The sequence below is a fragment of the Salvelinus sp. IW2-2015 genome, unplaced genomic scaffold, assembly GCF_002910315.2.
Source record: "Salvelinus sp. IW2-2015 unplaced genomic scaffold, ASM291031v2 Un_scaffold86, whole genome shotgun sequence".
Lineage (NCBI taxonomy): Eukaryota > Metazoa > Chordata > Actinopteri > Salmoniformes > Salmonidae > Salvelinus > Salvelinus sp. IW2-2015.
Genome location: NW_019942515.1, coordinates 644687 through 662242, shown reverse-complemented (window position 1 = coordinate 662242; position 17556 = coordinate 644687). Strand labels below are relative to the sequence as shown.

Sequence of the window (17556 nt, the reverse complement as noted above, 5' to 3'; positions counted from 1 at the left end):
ACAGATCATGTTTCCAAGTTAAATTCCAGCTTTTCCCTATGGACTGCTATATGGCATGCCAACCATCCCACTTAGTGCTCATCAAAGGAATACAAGAGCAGATGGAAAGTCTTGGACCCAAAAGCATGTGTTGGTCTCTCTGAGCCTACCACAAAGCAAACGTTGTCTTGGAGATGGGATGGGAGGCAGATATAACTCTTCTTGTATCATTGTTTTGTGGTGGCATGTTTTCCACATCAAACTTTACTGGTGAGACTAAGTGAATCCCTCTAGCTGTGCAGTAATGCCAGTGAATACTAGTGCTTTTCCTGCTATCCCAAGGTCAGAAGTGAGATGCAGTCCTCTGCTGTCCTCTCACTGATAAGCCCTGCYCTCCAACCCTCTCATCAGCTCCCTTATTGCTACAGCAACATGTCACTAATAGTTTMCAGAGCGACTAGTCCAGGAGTTATAGAGAGGCGTGATAAGTGAGAGACATTAGTCTGGAGTCATGTAGAGAATGCCCCTGGCCACTGGAAGCACTTCCTGTGTATGATCAGCTTTAAAAGTCTAAAAAGCTTTGGGACACTCACTTCCTATCCCCTTTTAGTTTGTACTATCGAAATGAGTTATTAGCTTTATGGCACTGTTACTTCATAGCCCTTCATAGATTGTAGTACTTATTTTCAAACGAGTTATCATGTTTGGGTTAAGTAATTGAATAGTAGGGCTTTGTTCTCATGCTTTTGAAAGTGTGGGTGAGAATGACATTTGAGTGTGGGCTGGTTGATAGGGTTCTGTCTCAGTCTGGCCATATAACTGGTCTTAATTAGGCAGTCCTTTAAAATCCACGGTGACATGCAGACAACATTCTGTAACCAGGTGTGGTTGTGATCCCTTGGTACAGACAGAAGGAGAAATCCCTGAAATCCTCTCTGATTGGCATCAGACATGCTAAATTCCAGGTATATCAATTCCGTGGACAAGATTGGATTAGATATGGATCGCATGCCATCTGATAAAAATATCACACRTCTAAGAGCTTTCTATATGATAATACTTTAGTTTTTGCTAAATAACTTTTTATACTTTATACTTATATTTTCTGCTAAAGCCAGACCATACTCTATGTGCACCCACAATAGGAGTCGATTTCAAAAGTTGGAAACGTTTGAATGTTTAATCAACTACGGTTCAGCACTGGCCAAGTCGGTGATGGCTTTGTCCCACTGGGCACAGACGTCAATTCAGCATCTATTCCACATTAGGTCAATGTCATTTCATTGAAATGACGTGGAAACGTCGTTAATTCAACCAATGTTTGCCCTGTGGGGTTTCCTATGCTGCCTGTCATGGTCCAGTCCACTGTCAGAGTTTCTAGAGCTAGCCTCTCTAATAGTTGTTTTATTTTTTATTTGAACCTTTATTTACCTAGGCAAGTCAGTTAAGAACAAATTCTTATTTACAATGACGGGCTACCAAAAGGCAAAAGGCCTCCTGCGGGGGCAGGGGCTGGGATTGAAATACAAATAAATTAAATAAAAATATAGGACAAAACACATCACGACAAGAGAGACAACACTACATAAAGAGAGACCTAAGACAACAACATACCTGGCTTGGGAATAGAGGAAACTGAGAGATGGGCGGGGCTAGTTGGGCTACTCCTTTTCTCTGTGATTTGTACCCTATGCGAGGTCACTGTCCTGCAGGATAGGGCCAAAGGCAGCGTCTTTAGTTTCCTGTGTGCATTGTTCATGGAGGACGTGCAGGCCTATGTGGCGGCTGCAGTAGGGAGTAGAGGTCGACCGATTATGATTTTTCAACCCCGATACCAATTATTGGAGGACCAAAAAAAGCTGATAAAAAAAAAAATATATATAATAATTGTAATAATGACAATTAYAACAATACTGAATGAACACTTATTTTAACTTAATATAATACATCAATAAAATCAATTTAGCCTCAAATAAATAATGAAACATGTTCAATTTGGTTTAAATAATGCAAAAACAAAGTGTTGGAGAAGAAAGTAAAAGTGCAATATGTGCCATGTAAAAATGTTAACGTTTAAGTTCCTTGCTCAGAACATGAGAACATATGAAAGCTGGTGGTTCCTTTTAACATGAGTCTTCAATATTCCCAGGTAAGAAGTTTTAGGTTGTAGTTATTATAGGAATTATAGGACTATTTCTCTCTATACCATTTGTATTTCATATACCTTTGACTATTGGATGTTCTTATAGGCACTTTAGTATTGCCAGTGTAACAGTATAGCTTCCGTCCCTCTTCCCTACCTGGGCTCGAACCAGGAGCACATCGACAACAGCCACCCTCGAAGCATCGTTACCCATCGCTCCACAAAAGCCGCGGCCCTTGCAGAGCAAGGGGAACAACTACTCCAAGTATCAGAGCGAGTGACGTCACCGATTGAAACRCTATTAGCGCGCACCCCGCTAACTAGCTAGCCATTTCACATCAGTTACACCAGCCTAATCTCTGGAGTTGATAGGCTTGAAGTCATAAACAGCTCAATGCTTGAAGCATTGCGAAGAGCTGCTGGCAAACGCACGAAAGTGCTGTTTGAATGAATGCTTACGAGCCTGCTGCTGTCTACCATCGCTCAGTCAGACTGCACTATCAAATATCAAATCATAGACTTAATTATAACATAATAACACACAGAAATACGAGCCTTTGGTCATTAATATGGTCGAATCCGGAAAATATCATTTAGAAAACAAAACTTTTATTCTTTCAGTGAAATACGGAACCGTTCCGTATTTTATCTAACGGGTGGCATCCCTAAGTCTAAATATTGCTGTTACATTGTACAACCTTCAATGTTATGTCATACAATTCTGGCAAATCAATTACGGTCTTTGTTAGGAATAAATGGACTTCACACAGTTCGCAACGAGCCAGGCGGCCCAAACTGCTGCATATACCCTGACTGCTTGCACGGAACGCAAGAGAAGTGACACAATTTCCCTAATTGTAAGAAATTCATGTTAGCATGCAATATTAACTAAATATGCAGGTTTAAAAATACATACTTGTGTATTGATTTTAAAGAAAGGCATTGATGTTTATGGTTAGGTTTGGTGCAACGACAGTGCTAAATCATCACCTGTTTGGCGAAGTAGGCTGTGATTCGATGAGAAATTAACAGGCACCGCATCGATTATATGCAACGCAGGACACGCTAGATAAACTAGTAATATCATCAACCATGTGTAGTTAACTAGTGATTATGTGAAGATTGATTGTTTTTTATAAGTTTAATGCTAGCTAGCAACTTACCTTGGCTTCTTGCTGCCCTTGCATAACAGGTAGTCAGCCTGCCACGCAGGCTCCTCGTGGAGTGCAATGTAAGGCAGGTGGTTAGAGCGTTGGACTAGTAACCGGAAGGTTGCAAAAACAAATTCCCGAGCTGACARGGTAAAAATCTGTCATTCTGCCCCTGAACAAGGCAGTTAACTCACCGTTCCTAGGCTGTCATTGAAAATAAGAATGTGTTCTTAACTGACTTGCCTAGCTAAATAAAGGTGTAAAAAAAAWAWWTWAAAAACGGCCAAATCGGTTTGTGTGTGTWATGAAAATTTGAAATCGGCACTAATTAATTGGCCATTCCGATGAATCGGTCTACCTCTAGTAGGGAGAGTGGTAGGGAAAGAGCTAGGCCTGTGTTTGTGTGTGTGCTGACTCCTCAGTCCTCAGTGCTATGAAAGAACACAGGCCTTCTTTCCTCTATGGTCTGTCTCCTAACACACGTGCGCAGTCCCTGTGCTCTCCATCAGTCCAGTTTCACTCTGCCTCCCTTCCTCTCACTGAAGCCTCAGTGGCAGAGCTGTGGGAAGGTTAAACATCTGGCTCTGGACAGTGCTGCTCATCTACTGTTGGCCGTCTACTGCTGCAATAGCACTGTATTATGGATTTAAACAGTGTCAACATAGAGACAGTACTAACTGGCACTGTTGACCCCTATGACAAGATGTGTGTAGAGTGGATATATAGAGTATCAGCTGGTTGACCTCACATCTGTTAGTGCTTTAAAGGTTTAAAGTAGTTTAAAAGGACACTTTCAGTTATAAATTACTAGTATTTACAATTCAATGCATTTCTAGGATTCTGCACATTCTATACAATTATACTACATTTTTACACATCTGTAATGTCAATTTGGACTGATTGACGATGAAACTCTTGACCTTGACCCTATAATTCAACAATGTTAGTATGTTCTTTTAAAAAGATGGTTAAGTACGATTTTACTATGTAACTGGTAGGTGTACCGGGCCTGTAATGTAAAATGTAAACTAAGATAGTGGACAATAAAATAATGCATAAACAGACATCCATTTCTCCTATTACTCCCCAGATACCTGTTGGAGCAGGATTTCCCTGGAATGCGGATTGGGCCGGAGCCCACAACAGACTCCTTCATTGCAGTGATGCATGGAGACACGGAGGGGGTGATCCCTGGCAACGCCCTAGTTGTCGACCCCAAGAAACCCTTTAGGAAGCTCAACTCCTTCGGAAATGCCTTTCTCAACAGGTGAGACTACAGCAGTCCACATAAAGTATTCTAGTTGGATGACTCAAGTTTTTATAGAAGGGTTGGTTGTTTAGCAACAAAACCGGCACGTGCACAACTATGGTGCAAAACAGATGGGGTTGATATAGACTGTTGACAACATGTAAACTATATTTAGTCTCCAAATGTTTATTGAAAACGTAAGTACATTTGCACAATGAGCACTTGTTATCTCTCAAATACATTGTTACAGTTGTTGGTTAGCTAGCTAGCGAATTTCAACCATAGCATAGACATGATATCAGTCAAAACACCTCAAAACAAGACACTAACAAGATACAATGAACTAAAAYGAACCACCTATGATTCCCCACATGGCAGCTTCTTGTCATTGTTGCTAGCTATCTGACTGTTCATAACTAATCATAACAACGCAGGCCTTCCGGCCASATCGATGTGTGAGCATCATTTTTGTGATGTTGTCAGCCAGCCCGTCTATACAGCATATGAAAACTCACAGTTCTGATTTATTTTATGATGACTTGTTGTTTTTAGTGGCCTTATCCAAGATGACWGGGTAAATGTTCAGTAACTTATTAGCTTTCTCCCCAAAAGTTTAATTTTGTGCATCAAAGACAGAATGTGAAAAAAAAACTCTGAAGGCCCCGGGAGAAGTTCTTCAAATTTGCTTTTAGTTTGTTGTTCCCCWAATTTTTTTCTGGGCTCAAATGCTAGAATTTTTATCTAGAACTCTGCTAGTAATCCCTGTGAGTGCTTCTCTGTGCTCTTGCTGAATTCCAATCAGTTTCAGAATGCCATTTGATTTGAAATTCCAATATGTTTTGGAATACTCCTTTGTATAAAGTTGTCATGAAACTCACCATCCTTGAGAAAAGGAAAGGGAGGGAGGCGGAATGAGTGCAGGAGCGAGAGTGAAAGTTAAGTTTAGCCTTTCTCAACGGTTGCTGTGTTGAGCTGTGTTTACCATGTCACAGGATGATATCATGACCAGAGACTCCTGAACCTGCCACACATGCTCTACATTCCACCTCTGATTGAATTTCCCTCTGCTCACTGCTCAGGGTTTCCCCTTCGTTGCAGACTGTCAGTGGGTCTGTTTGCTCTTACAGTGCCTTCAGAAAGTATTCACACTCCTTGACATTTTCCACATTTTACAGCCTGAATTTAAAAAGGATTAAATCCAATACAACACATTACTGAGTACTACTCTTCATATTTTCAAGCATAATGGTGGCTGCATCATGTTTTGGGTATGCTTGTAATCGTTAAGGACTGGGGAGTTTTCAGGATAAAAAATATACAGAATGGAGCTAAGCACAGGCAAAATCATAGAGGAAAACCTGGTTCAGTCTGCTTTCCACCAGACACTGGGAGTTGAATGAACTTTTCAGTAGACAGGACAATAACCTAAAACACAAGGCCAAATATACACTGGAGTTGCTTTCCAAGAAGACAGTAAATGTTCTTGAGTGGCCGGGTGACAGTTTTGACTTAAATCTACTTGAAAATCTATGGCAAGACTTAAAAATGGTTGTCTAGCAATGATCAACAACCAATTAGAAAGAGCTTGAAGAATTTTGAAAAGAATAATGGACAGATCTTGTACAATCCAGGTGTGGAAAGCTCTTAGAGACTTACCCAGAAAGACTCACAGCTGTAATCGCTGCCAAAGGYGATTCTAACATGTATTGACTCAGGGGTGTGAATACTTATGTAAATTAGATATTTCTGTATTTCATTTTCAATACATTTGCTAAAATCAAAATATATACACGTTTTCACTTTGTCATTATGGGGTATTGTGTGTAGATGGATGATAAACAATTATATTTAATACATGTGGAATAAGTCAAGGGGTATGAATACTTTCTGAAGGCACCGTATCATCTGTTGTGTGTGTCTGTCATACATACCTCGAACCTCACTCTGGGAAAGGGCTTGCTGCTCGATGCCTTATTAACTGTCAAGTGTTTCTGAAGTATGCCAATCCTACTTTGGATCACGAGAGGGAGAGGAAGCAATCCAGAGGGTTTCCACTGTAAGCACAAGGCTCAGCTTGTTTCCTGAGGGAGATGATATGGCTTGTGATGGTTTCTGCAGGTGGCTCTGACAATGTTAAGTAGGAGAACATATGTGTGGAATAAAGGTTCTTAAGAGTTCTTGGGGTTGTTAAGCATTCTTAGGGTTCTTAAGGGTTCTTGACATAAGGCCGCTGTTTGTTTGCAAACAGAAGAATCAAAGAGCAGAGGATAGCTCAACTATGTATCTGGCATTCTAGTCTATTTTATTTCCAACATAATTATATATTTCCTATATCAGCATGAACATGTTTTTTATAGATAAGAGACAGCCAATGTTACAGTTGCATTATTTGGTGGACAAAGCTGTCATTGAATTGGTGAGCGAACGATCATGTGACTCTGTCATGAGAACACTAGCGGTTCTGGGGGGGGGGGGGGGGCAGTGCCCCTGTGACAACAATTTTGGACCCCCTTGTGGCCCCCCTAAATGTGGAGTATGAAATAATTTTTACACAACAACTTTTTGCTATCGTTATTTTTTTTTTACATCCGTCATTAGACTGTGGCAACGCGGAACATGGTCTTTTGCCTGCTAATGCCTGCAATGCAGTGAAGAACACGAAATGACAACAATAACGTCTAATGTAACTGGCCCCTCTAACAGTACAACTGTCCCCAGCTTGGCCCCCCCAGTTGAAATGGTCTAGAACCGCCACTGCATGAGAAGCCCTCTGCTGCATGGTGCATCTTGCAGACGAGTAGGCCTAACATCCTGTCTGCAGCAGCATTCTAGTCTGCAGCAGCCTTCCTGTGTTACAGTAACCACTATCTAGATGCAAGAATATACTTTATACTGTAAATTGGTAAATTGAATGTATGTCTTATTTTGCCCTTTGAGTTTGAAATGACCAAAGGGGATATAAAACATATTTTAGTCCAAGAGGTCCATTGAGAACCAGCCAGAAAAATTACACACGTTTCTGGGAACAGTTCACATGCTTCAAGACACCAAGCTCACTCAGTCTTGGCTTGTCTTGAAAGGCTATATCAGACTGGTCATTTCCCCTCAGTACATGAAAGTGAGAATTATTACTATGTTTAGGACAGTGGAGGCTAATGGTAGTAATGGCTGAAACGGAGTGAATGGAATGGCATCAAACTCATGGAAACCATGTGTTTGGTGTTTTTGATACTGTTCCACTTAGTCCACTCCAGCCATTCCCACGAGCCTGTCCTTCCCAATTAAGGTGCCACCACCTCCTGTGGTTTAGGAAGTATGATTTGGTTCAAAGTGGTCAATACTTTATTTTACATGAAGGATACCTATCTGTCTGTGTGTCTATTTGTCCATCTGTGAGTCGGTCTGTCTGTTGGTCTTATGTCCGGTCAACTCTTTTTCTGTGTCAGATTTGATCATGTAAGCTCCGTATTTTTCAGTGTTGTATTCTTCAGTGTTGGGCTATCTATCTGACCATGTCTATGGCCATGTCTGTGTGTTCTGTAGGTTTGTGTGTGCCCAGCTTCCCAACCCTGTTCTCGAGAGCATCAGTGTGATAGATACTCCTGGTATCCTGTCTGGAGAGAAGCAGAGGATCAGCAGAGGTACGGCTCTTAACCCCTCTACCCCTCTCTCAACCCTTCCACCCCTGTCTCAACCCCTCTACCCCTCCACCTCTTTCCCAACCCCTCCATCCCGCCACCTCTCTCCCAACCCCTCCACCCGTCTTTCACACATTCACTCAGTCCAGGATGGTCACCCTCAGGAGTTAGAGATCAAACCATTCACTGACACAAGTACAGCAGTGTTTTTATTGCACAACATAGCGAGAAGAAAGAAATCTGACTGAAAACCCTATATTTACTACTACAGAAATAGTCATAATGCAAATGTGTACAAAAGCAAGACCCGGGAGAAAGTAGTGCTCTATTCTAATGTTAGCAGTGCTGTTTGCTAAACTATTTCATATATCGTGATAGTGCAAAACAGTCTGTAGCAAAGAAAGTATGTCCTTGAAAAACGCAACATCTGTTACTGCTGGCGGACATACTGTAGTAAGGCAGCTTTAGCTCTGTTTTCTTAGCTTCATTACAACCAATTTCCTAATGGAAAATATTTGCATGATAATGTGGTGACGTAAAACCAGACCTGTGCTGTTGAACCCACTGAGGGATTTGCATAACCAGTTCTGTATCAAAACATCGTGGCTTCCACACTTCTTACACCACTTCTGTAATTACTTTATTAGCATTTTCCAGTACACTTTTGAACCTTCATTCCCATAGGGTTCCTATGTTTGTGGTGGAAATAGCAAGCAAGCTTCAGATATCCTGCTTCTCATGACTGACCTTTAAAACCACATGTAGGAAGTCAGGGAAACATGTAGCTGAGGCAGGGTTTTAGTCTGCGTTCAATCATAATGTGTTGAAAGACACCAGATATCACAGAGAGAGATAGTGTATACGAAACCCATATGTTTATGGGATTTTATACAACGGGTGGGTCTAATCCTGAATGCTGATTGGTTAAAACTGCATTCCAGCCTGTGTCTATTCCACAAGTTACCACTGGCTAAATTTATGATGTTAAAATGCCTATTTACTCTSTTCCATCTAACTGCGCAATCCACTGTCTCATTTCACCTCATTTCACCTCATCAGCCCAGCCAGGCAATTTATAAACTTGATCTCCACTATAAAAAGCATCTAGACATTATCTCACATTTCTTTTAGAATAACATTTAGTTTTTCAAAAGCAGAGATTTATACAGACCTTGCTGTCTGTCTCTCCGACATTTGCAACATTGTTTCAATATTCAAATTCGATCGCCAGCTGTCCCATAGCAATGAAGGTGTTGGGAGGCAGGATGAGACAGACAGGTAGGCAGCTTTTCTTAGCCAGTCGAAATCATGAATCAGCATCATTTTTATGGATATATATAGTTGAAGTTGGAAGGTTACATACACTTAGGATGGAGTCGTTAAAACTAGTTTTTCAACCACTACACTAATTTCTTGTTAACAAACTATAGTTTTGGCAAGTCGGTTAGGACATCTACTTTGTGCATGACACAAGTCATTTTTCCAACAATTGTTTACAGACTGATTATTTCACTTATAATTCACTGTATCACAATTCCTGTGTGTCAGAAGTTTACATACACTAAGTGGACTGTGCCTTCAAACAGCTTGGGAAATTCCATAAAAATGTCATGGCTTTAGAAGCTTCTGATAGGCTAATTGACATCATTTGAGTCAATTGGAGGTGTATCTGTGGATGTATTTCTAGGCCTACCTTCAAACCCAGTTCCTCTTTGCTTGACATCATGGGAAAATCAAAATAAATAAGAATTGTAGACCTCCACAAGTCTGGTTCAGCCTTGGGAGCAATTTCCGAACGCAATTTCCGAACAACAGTACACAAGTRTAAACACCATGGGACCACGCAGCCGTCATACCGCTCAGGAAGGTGACGCGTTCTGTCTCCTAGAGATGAACATACTTTGGTGTGAAAAGTGCAAATCAATCCCAGAACAACAGCAAAGGACCTTGTGAAGATGCTGGAGGAAACAGGTTCAAAAGTCTATATCCACAGTAAAACAAGTTCTATATCGACATAACCTGCAAGGAAGAAGCCACTGCTCCAAAACCGCATAAAAAAGCCAGACTATGGTTTGGAACTGCACATGGGGGCAAAGATTGTTCTTTTTGGAGAAATATCCTCTCGTCTGATGAAACAAAAATAGAACTGTTTGGCCATAATGACCATCGTTATGTTTGGAGGAAAAGGGGGGACGCTTGCAAGCCGAAGAACACCATCCCAACTGTGAAGCACGGGGGTGGCAGACTCATGTTGTGGAGGTGCTTTGCTGCAGGAGAGACTGGTGCACTTCACAAAATAGATGGCATCATGAGGGAGGAAAATTATATATATTGAGGCAACATCTCAAGACATCAGTCAGGAAGTGAAAGCTTGGTCGCAAATGGGTCTTCCAAATGGATAATGACCAGAAGCATACTTCCAAAGTTGTGGCAAAATRGCTTAAGGACAACAAAGTCAAGGTATTGGAGTGGCCATCACAAAGCCCTGACCTCAATCCTATAGAAAATTTGTGGCCAGAACTGAAAAAGCGTTTGCGAGCAAGGAGGCCTAGAAACCTGACTCAGTTATACCAGCTCTCAGGAGGAATGGGCCAAAATTCACCCAACTTATTGTGGGAAGCTTGTGGAAGGCTRCGCAAAACRTTTGACCCAAGTTAAACAATTTAGAAGGCAATGCTACCAAATACTAATTGAGTGTATGTAAACTTCTGACCCACTGGGAATGTGATGAAAGAAATTAAAGCTGAAATAAATTCTCTCTACTATTATTCTGACATTTCACATTCATAAAATAAAGTGGTGATCCTAACTGACCTAAGACAGGGAATTTTTACAAGGATTAAATGTCAGGAATTGTGAAAAACTTAGTTTAAATGTGTTTGGTGTATGTAAACTTCCGACTTCAACTGTACAAATAACTATCAATAGAAAAACAGGTCAAACAAAATGACGTGCAGCTTGTTTGAAATCTTTCCAGCTTCAGTTTGAAGTGATTGTGTTAGCTGTGTGGTTGGCTAGCTCCTCTGAACAACAGTGTCCTGACGAGAGAGCACATTTTCTATGCCAGGTGAAATCGCGCATCATTAGCTCATTGTTATGTATGTATCCAAATATATGTCACTAGAAACAGTTTAAACAAATGCAAATGCAGCTACTTCGTTGTTATTCTGGCTGCACTGTTTGATGTGACTGTAAGTTAGTTGTAGTTGGCTAGCTAGCAAGCAAGGGATAAGAATGTTGCCAGCCAATACGGCAATGGAACATTTAGAACGAACGTCTGGGTCGTGTCCATAGATACAGAACAAAAAGACTGAATGGCTGGGTCGACCAACCGGCTTGGGTAGCAACCCTAGATTTGTGTCGGGACTATATCTTGTGGAAGGATGAAATAGCATGAATAAATTCATCAAAATAAAGTTTTTAATTAAAATATGTTCATCATTATTTGAGTATGTTGGTAACCTGTTGTATAAAAGTGATAATGCCAGAGAAGCCAGTGTTTGGGCATTATCAGCTTCTCGGGCATTATCACTTAAGTGTAACATGGCCCACCAGCTCTTTCCACATGAATTCCATTGAACAGTAAAGACCATTGTATGTCAGTCACTGAGTACACTCTGGTTAATCCTAATAAAAAAATTGGGTTTTATTTCACTTATGACTCTCATAGTGGTTCCAATACTGCAAAGTACAGTATGTACATATACCTGCAGTTATGTCCTCTGCTATTCTGAATGGCTCTGTGTGTTTCTAAGGATGGCAGAGTGGATAGTGGAGTAGTGATCAATGTCACCATGATGTCACAGTGTTCCAGCCTTCTTATCAACAAGGACATCAGGACTGCAGTGGACATATATGGTGCTTATCACTTTTATCCTAGCAGGCTGCCATAGGCTGACCAGTCACTAATAATAGCATATACAATGCACTCCGTAATTATTGAGACAGTGAAGAATTTTTTTCTTCTTTGGGCTGTCAGCTCTAATTTTAGGGTATTTTCATCCATATCGGGTGAACCTTTTAGAAATTACGGCACTTTTTGTACATAGTTCCCCCATTTTAGGGGAGCAAAGGTATTGGGACAAATTCACTTATGTGTATTAAAGTAGTAAAATGTTAAGTATTTGGTCCCATATTCACAGCACACAGTGACTACATCAAGCTTGTAACTACACATTTGTTGGATGCATTTGCTGTTTGTTTTGGTTGTGTTTCAGATGATTTTGTGCCCAATAGAAATTAATGGTAAATAATGTATTGTATCATTTTGGAGTCACTTTTATTGAAAATAAGAATATTATACAGTACCAGTCAAAAGTTTGGACACACCTACTCATTCAAGTGTTTTTCTTTATTTTTACTATGTTTGACATTGTAGAATAATAGTGAAGACATCAAAACTACGAAATAACCCATATGGAATCATGTAGTAACCAAAAAAGTGTTCAAATCAAAATATATTTTATATTTGAGATTCTTCAAAGTAGCCACCCTTTGCCTTGATGACAGCTTTGATCTTTGCACACTCTTGGCATTCTCTCAATCAGCATCATGAGGTAGTCACCTGGAATGCATTTCAATTAACAGGTGTGCCATGTTAAAAGTTCATTTGTGGAATTTATTTCCTTCTTAATGTGTTTGAGCCAATCAGTTGTGTTGGGACAAGGTAGGGGTGGGATACAGAATATAGCCCTATTTGGTAAAATACCCATGTCCATATTATGGCAAGAACAGCTCAAATAAGCAAAGAGAAACGACAGTCCATCATTACTCTAAGACATGAAGGTCAGTCAGAAGAACTTTTAAAGTTTCTTCAAGTGCAGTCACTAAAACCATCAAGCGCTATTATGAAATTAGACCGGTTGAAATCTGTCCTTTGGTCTGATGAGTCCAAATTTGAGATTTTTGGTTCCAACCGCCGTGTCTTTGTGAGACGCAGAGTAGGTGAACGAAGGATCTCCGCATGTGTGGTTCCCACCGTCAAGCATGGAGGAGGAGGTGTGATGGTGTGGGGTTGCTTTGCTGGTGACACTGTCAGTGATTTATTTWGAATTCAAGGCACACTTAACCAGCATGGCTACCACAGCATTCTGCAGCGACATTTGTTTTTCAAAAGGACAATGACCCAAAACACACCTCCAGGCTGTGTAAGTGCTATTTGACCAAGAAGGAGAGTGATGGAGTGCTGCATCAAATGACCTGGCCTCCACAATCACCCAACCTCAACCCAATTGAGATGGTTTGGGATGAGTTGGACCGCAGAGTAAAGGAAGAGCAGCCAACAAGGGCTCAGCATATGTGGGAACTCCTTCAAGACTGTTGGAAAGCATTCCTCATGAAGCTGGTTGAGAGAATGCCAAGAGTGTGCAAAGCTGTCATCAAGGCAAAGGGTTGCTACTTTGAAGAATCTCAAATATAAAATATATTTTAATTTAACACTTTTTTGGTTACTACATGATTGCATATGTGTTATTTCATAGTGGTGATGTCTTCACTATTATTCTACAATGTAGAAAATAGTAAAAAAGAAAGAAACCCCCTTGAATGAGTAGGCCTAATGTGTTTTGAATGTGGTTTGGAGAAAGGTTGTAGTCATGTGTTGACAAGATGCTTAACAAGCATTGTAATCCTTTTAGAGGAGACAGGTGTGTTTGCGTGTTTGTGTGTTTGCGTGTTTGTGTGTTTGCGTGCATGTGTGTCAGCATGTATTTGCTGCTGTTTTGTTCTCTCTCCTACTGTGCTGCGTGTTGGCCTGAGCGTGTCTGTGGGGTTAATAGTGCTGAGTGCGCTTAGTGCAGGTTTGGCAGACAACCCTGTTTCTGTTTCAATAAAGCAGCACAGCTTAGGATCCTACGTACAGCACTGCAGCGGACAGGCCTGAGGATACTTTTCACAGCCTGTTAATGTTCTTAGGATTCCTGAATAAGTGGACACATTTCCATATGTTCACTCATGAGCATGTTTATGTTACAAATCACCAATTTAATAAGATGGCTTGCGTCAAGGATTTAGGGAAGAGTGAAATGAGTTTSAAACAGGTTAAAGTTGAGGGCCAAGTACTGCTTGATACTTTCAAGTCCCTCACAGAAAGTAGAACGCTTTAGTACCACTTGTAGTTAACAGGCCATATCTCTGGGAACTACAAAGAATGCCAGAGGCCTGGCAACAGTTGGCTAGGGACAAGGACACGTGTATGGGGACAGGGGAGGGTTGCCACAGGAAGCCTTTTTATCACTCCGAACAAGTATATTGCACACCTTCCTCCTTAATAGCACAGTAGCACATCAGTACAAGGTRGGTGACCATCTGTGTATGCTTAGAACTGAGCCATGGGAGAGAGAGCCGAGAGAGAATCAGACTTCTTAAAAACACAGACTTACCTGGCAGATGGGAAGGATAATGACCTCAGTAAGGATACCCAGAAGGGACAATAATAGAGACGTCTCTAAGCCCACAAACTAATAGAGAGATAGTGTATTGGTTAGTTTATGGACAGCTTTTGCTACAGTAGGATACCCTGATAAAGGCTGTTGTTTTTAACCTTTAGGGGAAACATTTAACCCCAATATAATAAAGGCTTTATAAGAGTAATTCAGCAAATGATTTGGAGCTTTTTAACCACGTATCTCCAGTATAGCTGTGTTATATCTGCTATAGAGCTGTTCTATCCTCTAGTCTCTGGGCTGTATTAGAGGCCTGGCCTGGCAGAAGGGCTGCTGTTAGTTTTAGCAGCTGGAAGCTTTCACTGACACTCAGCCAACACCTCTCTCTCCCCAGAGAAGCCTCTCTTTCTGCTGGGCCAGGCCGCACAGACCTCCACTACACCAGGCCAGGACTCCTACACCATGCTCATATCCTGAGGAAAATACTATTACCAGCCCAGGTCTATTACAGCAATAATGATGTTATATTCTGTGCCTAGCAGATTCCCTCATTCTGGATGGCTTGCACCTGTTGTCCCAATGTAATGAAGGGGTACGGTGAGGTACGGGTCTGGCTAGATAAAGTTTGATGAGGACATTTGTTTAGGCATACATGACAAAATCTGTCACAATAAACACCATCACTGAAAGGTCCACTGAGTGTATCAATTCTTTCAAATCTATAAAGCATTTGATCATAACTTTTCAGCTTACTTAATTTGAATCTCACAAAGAGATGCACAGTTTCTATTTCATTTATTTATTTACTGAGTGSTTTTCCACCCTTTCAGGCAACACAATAGTCATCTTCAGCAGAACACATGCCTGCCCTAAGTGAATAAGTGTCTGATTGCAGCGTATTTTCATAACCAAGGGCCAAGCCTGCGTTCCCATGTCAACCAGTAACACAGTTAAACCTCTGAGGGGCCAGGAGTCAGAAGTACAGTGCTAGGAAAAGACATGAAGACTATCCCTTACTTGTGAACTGTCATTGAACTGTGGAAAATGATGGATTCCTCGATCTGATATTCCAATCACTTTCTATGGCTTCTGAAGCCCAAGTGTAGGCAAAGTCACAGCGCTAGTTGACTAGCTGTTTGTGTGTTTAGTTTGGTTGCAAGTCAATGATGTGAGGAAAGTGGGAATTTTTATCTGACACTTGTTACCTTTGGATAGACTTGGGAATGGACATTAGGACAGTGTCACTCTTTCCAACTAATTAGGTAGCAGAGCCGACAGACAGAAGATTGGTTCCAGGTTCGTGGACTGTATGACTTCTTTCATTTCTTGCCTTGGCATAGTGTTCTCTGTAGCAAGCCCACTTTCATCATGCTTCCAATAGCAATAGATTTTTCACTGCCTTCATTCTTAATTTATAGTTAAACTACTTGAGAAAAAATAAGAAGCCCGCACACTGCTCTTGCTAGTATCACTGCTTTTTAAGCTTTAACTAAGGCTTAATAAAGAGCAGTGATACTAGCAAGAGCAGTGTGCAGGTTTCTTATTTATTCTCATCTTATTCAACTGTTTTCATGCACCTGCAAAAAAGATTGCTCAGCTCAGATGTGCGAGTGCCTTTTGAATTATAGTTAAACTACTTGAAAAATAGTTTCAACTTTCAACTGTATTCGGCTATGGCTGTTCACCCACGTAAAACCAAAGTGTAGAACAAAATGATCCTTACCTTATTTAAGTCAGCACAGGTGTGTGTGTTGTTGTGTGTGTGTGTGTGTGTGTGTGTGTGTGTGTGTGTGGTGTGTTGTGTGTGTGTGTGTGTGTGTGTGTGTGTGTGTGTGTGTGTGTGTGTGTGGTGTGTGTGTGTGTCTGTGTGTGTGTGTGTGTGTTGTGTTTGTGTGTGTGTGTGTGTGTGTGTGTCTGATTCTTGGTGTGTTTAAGTCTGCGTGTGATGTGTAACTATGTGTGGGGGGGCCTGTTCTTGAATCTCTCTGACGCCTGTCTCTCAGAGTGTGAATGTTACCGTTTCTCTTGTTGCTGTAGCAACCCCACAGGAAATGTGGTCTTCGTTGTTTGTGTGTCATCTTAACTTGTCTAAATACAATGGGTTGGTAAATAGAAGATATACCAGGAGCTGTCTACAGGCAGAATACAGATTTCTCTTATTTCCACCTGTAATTTTTTAAAACATMTTTTCTTCAACATTTGGTTTTCTGTTCTGTCAGGACCCTGACTGTGTTTCGGTTCTGGAGAGGTCCATTACTAGACTGTATTATGATAATCACAATGTACAACATTCACCCACACACACCCATCCATGTTGACTTGAAGCACTGAACCCCCCCCTTTTCTTTCTTTTCATTTTTCACCTCTGTTTGTGTCTCTTTCTTCCCGTGTACAGCTGCGAATGAACATGGACCCGGCTATAGCGAGTATCGTAAATGCCCATATGGAGGTATTGTAGTGAAAGTCCGACTTTAAACAACCGCAGTGTTAACCAACGCAGCTTGCCTATACTACAGTAGACCCTATGGGATTTCTGCAGTGCTGCGTCAAGCCAGGCCTAAAATACCTGGGTCCCTTGACATTAACAGCTTACTGTGCCCCATCGTTATAAATCAGTGCCATGGTCCTCCAACCAGTTTCACTGCTCTTATTGTCCTGCCCATTATTCACGTATGGTCTCTGACTTACTGTACTGCAGCCTATATTTCCCTCCAGAGGCAAAGGAGCCTTGAGTGTTTATTTCTGTTTAAGCTCTTATAGTAATACCGGTAGTTGGTCCATAGTCAATAGTAAGTCTAGTCAATATACTTGAGAACTAGAGAAACACTAGCAAGGGTATGGAGTAGCACGTAAGCACTAATGATAAAATGCCTCTTACGAAAAGGTGAGACAGGTGTTCTGTCTATCCCCACAGAAGGTAACAATAAAGGCCCATAGTGAAACTGCCAAATCATCAGGGATGAGGCCTCTGCGTTTCTATCCTGTATCGGCATGGAATAAAATCCTTCCCTGG

At 41.1% G+C, this 17556-nt stretch overlaps 1 protein-coding gene across 3 annotated transcripts in view; it reads left to right on the top strand.

The window, feature by feature from the left end:
- LOC112068141 (EH domain-containing protein 3) overlaps positions 1–17556 on the top strand; it is a 33183-nt gene that overhangs the window by 1336 nt on the left and 14291 nt on the right. For all 3 annotated transcript variants that reach the window (XM_024135193.2, XM_070438047.1, XM_024135192.2), the window contains 2 exons: positions 4364–4540; positions 8066–8163. In XM_024135193.2, the coding sequence (XP_023990961.1) occupies positions 4364–4540; positions 8066–8163 (275 nt within the window). The remainder of the gene's footprint in view (positions 1–4363; positions 4541–8065; positions 8164–17556) is intronic.